A 5,157-nucleotide genomic window follows, 5' to 3' on the forward strand; every position below is an offset into this window, starting at 1 on the left:
TTATAATACGCGGCTACCCATAACAGAATTTTGTCTCTGGTAATTTGCCTCCCCATGTGGCAGGCACAGATGTCCAAAAAGCTTCAACCAAATCTGGTTCCAAATTTCAAAGTCCCTTCAGTGAGAAGCAAAGCTTATTTCTTTAACTCCTGATTTGTATTTAAAAATTGATTAAACATCAACTTTAGGTAGTGACCCCAAAAAGAGCATATTTTTTAAGTGTGAGTCATCATGGCTTGCAATCATCCAACACCAAAGAGCATAATTTTTTAATGTGAGTCATCATGGCTTTCACTTATCCAACACCTAACATGTTTGGCTGCTTGTATATTTTTTTATATACCGAGGGGACGCATTAGCTTTATCTTTTCTGTGGAATAGAAAACTGAATGGACAAATATCCACGGGCCGCACTATGTATAAATTTCATTGTTAAATGGGCACTTCGCTGCAGTCAGATGATTGCATCAAGGTCTTCAGGGGATGTTGCAGAGGAAGTGCCTCACTGTAATGGTTTAGATAAATCGGCCATGAAAGCCCTGCCTACTGTTGTCTATGCGAGAACACAGTCCCAGCATGCCCAAAACCCTGGTCTATATCAAAACAAAATGAATATTACCAATTAGAATATATTGGTATCTATATATACCAATAATTTGCTCTGATTCATTCAGATCCGAGCAGAGTTTGAAGAAATGTAGTCAGTTAAATGCGCAATGGCAGCCTACTTGGAGATTGGAAATGGTTGGCACTGGGATAAGATTGATGAAGTTCAGGAAACAGAGCACTCGTATTTGGGTACTCAAATACAATTTATATTTTACAACGTAAGGGAATTTAAAAAGAAGATTATCAGAAAATGGTTTTATAATATTTGTTTTTGGACAGATGATATGCCTGCCTTATGTTTAGATGGAACAATTCTACCTGTTAAATTTATCACATTAACTGTCGAGGCATGCATTCTTTTTACAAAATAGAATGTACTTACCCTGTTTGCTGGTTTTTTGTTTATAGCTTGACATCCACGTCTGAACTCCTCACTGTAATTGGTATCCAAGATCGCTGGCAATCCTTAACAGGGAACCCTCCGAGACTGGAACCTGAGCTTCACTAGAGCCTGGAGGAATACGCACTGCGGGCCGCGGCACTAGTGACTAGCAGATTGCAGTAGATTGCAATTTGCAAATTGCAAGTCTCGTATTAAATTTGAGCGGCTATGAGCGGCGGATTGTCGCTGGATAATCAATGGTAAGTACCCTGTAGTACGCAGTGGGATGGTGATGCAGTTAAAGGCTTTTATTTTAAACTGGGTACTACTGCAGCACCGCTAGTCCGGTGGTCCCGAACTCCCATACTCCCATTACAGAGATTATAAATTTTTACGTTTTCTCTATGAAATTAGACGTCAAAACGACGGGTTGGAAAAGTATACCACACGTCTAACCTGACGTGGAAGATTTTTTCCGTGCCGTCAAATACATTCTGAAATAAAAAATACATCCCGTGGGACGTCAAATTCCAGGCGGACGACCTTATGCATTCAATTAAAGAAGTGTAAAAAGTTTATATATTCTTAATTTTTAAAACTCGGGATGCATGATAAAAATTATTTAAAACAGTATTTTTCCACAGAAAAGTTGACAAAAATTGTCCGGTATCATCAAACCCTTGAAATATCTTTGAACAGTTTAAAACTATATCATCTTTTATTTAAGATGAATGGCTTACTTCACCAAATTTTAGCGAAAATGAGATATTTTAAACGAATAGGGGAATTTAACTGCGTTAGTCTAATTAGTTGGAAGAATTGTTTGGAAAATTATGGAAATTCTGGTTATGTTTAGAGAAAATCTAGCAAAGATTTTTGTAAATCCAAGTTATAGTTGTTAAACTTCAAAATTTTAGTTGTCCTAGACGTTTTTGATGGCGCTGAATCCATTTCCACTACCAAAAACAAGATTCAAACACTACCTCTACAGATTTTTTTGAAATTTCTTTTACCCGAATTCCAGTAACTTTTGGCTGTCCAGATAATTCTTCTCAGTGAACCACTCCAATTTAAATAAATCATTACAATTACTCGAATTATAATTAACTATATGTTCTACAGCAATAATCATACGCTCACATGGAGATTGAACCAATTCTTCAACCCAACCTCGAATTAGAAATTCTGAAGAACAAGAAAGCTTCTACACAATTTACGAGAACTTGCTTGCAATAATGTAAACCATTTTGTTTTATTCCAAAGCTTATAGTTTTTTTTTAAATGCCGGAGAAAATGATAATTTTTTATTATTTAAATCATATCTTTCAATACATAAATGAATGAGCTTCTGTAAAGCCTAATAACACCGAAAATTATACAGATTTATAAATCTACGATTGCAACAAATGTGGGAAAGGAGAAAAATTAAATGTGAAACATTTAAACTAGGCTTCACAGAGAGGAATGTAGAAAAGGAGGAGCGTACTTCTCCGTGGCTTCATTGATTTCTGCTTGAAATCTTTTCATAGCGGCAGAGGGCAAGCAAACGGGAACCAATATTCCTTGCACCCCACTTGTATTTTGGAGAGGGATGTAGAAGCTGGACACGCCTGGCACTGCTCCCACTCCCCCTTTTGCAGGCCCTCCGTATGCCGCTCTTCCCCATCCGAAATCCACATCCCCGAAGCCGATTTTGGTAACATCCGAAACCAGAAAGGTTCCCACCACTGTAAAATGCGGGCGCCCTTTCAATTCCATCAAATCTATCACCGATCGCATGTACTCATCGTTCACAGCCCTTTTCGCTTCGTTTATCAATTTCACAGCGAAAGACAGCGGTTTTTTTGCCAGCTCTCCTGCAGTCGACTTGGCGCATGCAAAGCAGATCGCGTTCCCGTAGAAGCCTTTCGGAAGCGGCGGGTCGAATTTGGTTCGAGCGTCGAAGGGGAATATTAACCGAACCTATTGCTCCGAAGGCAGCTGGAGAGCCCTGGTTCTCAAACGCCACAAACACGCCGATAGAACTTCGAATGTTGGGTGCTTCATGCCTTGGCCGACTGCTTGCCTCTTCAGCGATTCCATCTCCTTGGGTCCGAAGAAGAATGAATTGTGGCTCATCTCGTTCACAGGCACAATCTGCCCATCCTTGTCTTCGATTTGATCGTACTCGTAAAGGGGGAAGTTAACAGCCGGATTCGTCCGCGGGCGGAGGATTTCTCTTTTCCAAACGGGACGAACAGAAGGCCTCGCCGCCCCCTTCGCCATTTCTCCGACAGCAGTCATGAACTGAACGAGGCCAACGGCGTCGCACATTGTGTGGTTCAACTGCAGGGCGAATATGAACCCTCCGCATTTCAGCCGCGTTACCTGAAAGTTCATGATAACCAGTACGCTCAGAAATAGAAATAGCAGCCAAGGCAATCGCCAATAGCAAATGCAGACGAAAATTAATTGAATTAATGCTTAGCATAAAGAAAATTAACCTGAATGAGAAGCAGAGGAGAGTTGGTGAGAGTTTCCGACCCCGGCACGTCGTGCAGCAGATCTTCCCAGCAAGGGAATGGCGGCTGAAGGTCTCCGAATTCCTCGAGAGCAACGTCGGCGTCAGCTTCCACAAACAGCACCCCTTCGCCCGTGCAGTCCACCACGAGCTTACCGCCGGGCGCGTCTCTGAGCCTTCCGGCAAAAGGATAATAGAACACCAAAGCCTTGGCCAGCCCTTCTCTGATAACTCTGGCAGGATCCTCACCCTTCTTCGATGGGTCGAAACGATAGAACTGAACGATCGGAATATGAAATCTGAGACCCGCTTGATCATCGATATTGGAAAGGTATAGAGACTCTTTGGGAGTAGGCAAGGAAGGAGCGACAAGGACGGCCGGCTTTCTGGCGACCTTGAATTGCAGAGAAGCCATGACAGATTAAAGTTTCGACAGTCAACCGAACCCTACGAATCCAGCAAGTCAGCAGAAAATTCTGCACTTGACTGGAGACAGGAAGCAAAACAAATAGAGATGCAAGACTTGAAGGTGGAGAAGGTGCTGTGACATAGTTGCAGAAGGTGTCACTATTTATAAGGATCTGAACAGACTTGACATTATCTCACCTAGTGGGCCAACACGGTTAGCCATGACAGGGACTTCCACATTTAAAACGCACTCAGAAATCTCCCAATAATTTCACAGAGTCTACCATTCACGACATTTCGATAAAATTGACACCAAGATAGCTCCTCTTTCAGACGGGAACTCGATTTGAATTTGATTATAAAAAATCTCAGCGACGACATTTTCGGATCAAGTCAAATAATTGGCATGGTGATTGAGGTAATCACATATTGTGTGACACGTATATAACGCTTCAGGGTCCGTAATAAAAGGGCGTAGCGAATTCTTTGGCTTCTCCGAATCTCTCGGGTTCAAATTTTGTGCAGAGGCGAAATTTCGGAGACCGCTACGGGAAACCAATACACACTTTCCTTTATTCGTTTTGTCCAACTTTGTCGATTATCGGGAATCTATTTTTTTTAGATATTTAAATATCCAACCAACTTTCTCGGATTATTGGTGAATCTTGGAACATTTAAGTATTTAAATAGAGTATTATTTATATATCCAACTTTGGATTATTCGTGAATGATAAACATTTTAATTATTTGAAGAAAGTATCATTTGACCAGTCTTGTTTTCTCATAATCAGAGGACGAAAAATTAGGGAGTGTGATTCGACTTTGATAGATACAACCATTATTTTATGTTAGCCATCATATTTATGCCAGAAAAGTTCAGCGGGGTCAAAAGTCAATTATTACAAAGGATATAGGGTCACAAATTAAGTCATAATGTTGTAAAATAATTTCAAAACGTGTAGATTATGATATGAATATAGATTTCATATTTATTTTAGTGAAAGATATTCTTTTATACTAATATTTTCTTTTTTTCTTATTCCCAAAAAAAATTGAATATCTAAAATTGGTTGGAATTCTAACTCCTTAGACTGGAAGTGAAGTTCACTAATGCCCATCTTTATGATAGTACATATTTGTATAAGTATCTCCAACGGAGCATTAATTCAACTAGATACATTAATTGAAAAGTTAAGGCTATAGGGGGCCTTCTTTCTACATATCCAAGGGAGGTTGTCTTAAATCATTGCTAGCAAAA

General features: G+C 40.1%; 1 protein-coding gene across 1 annotated transcript; it reads right to left on the reverse strand.

The window, feature by feature from the left end:
• Positions 1-2,385: 2,385 nt before the first annotated feature.
• LOC149253715 (benzyl alcohol O-benzoyltransferase-like) lies at positions 2,386-4,006 on the reverse strand. The gene is made up of 2 exons (XM_089456902.1): positions 3,475-4,006; positions 2,386-3,358 (listed from the first exon to the last, which is right to left on the reverse strand). Exons 1-2 carry the CDS (start codon positions 3,904-3,906, stop codon positions 2,954-2,956), a joined length of 837 nt encoding a protein of 278 aa, XP_089313028.1. The 5' UTR covers positions 3,907-4,006; the 3' UTR covers positions 2,386-2,953.
• Between the last annotated feature and the right edge of the window lie 1,151 nt (positions 4,007-5,157).

The sequence above is a fragment of the Pinus tabuliformis genome, chromosome 7 (assembly GCF_031772625.1).
Source record: "Pinus tabuliformis cultivar Carrire ecotype Pingquan chromosome 7, CPIR1, whole genome shotgun sequence".
NCBI lineage: Eukaryota > Viridiplantae > Streptophyta > Pinopsida > Pinales > Pinaceae > Pinus > Pinus tabuliformis.

Coding starts and splice junctions, on each gene's coding strand:
- LOC149253715 (XM_089456902.1), bottom strand. CDS start 3,906: ATGGCTTCTCTGCAATTCAAGGTCGCCAGAAAGCCGGCCGTCCTTGTC. Junction 3,359..3,474: donor CTCCTCTGCTTCTCATTCAG/GTTAATTTTCTT, acceptor ATGAACTTTCAG/GTAACGCGGCTGAAATGCGG.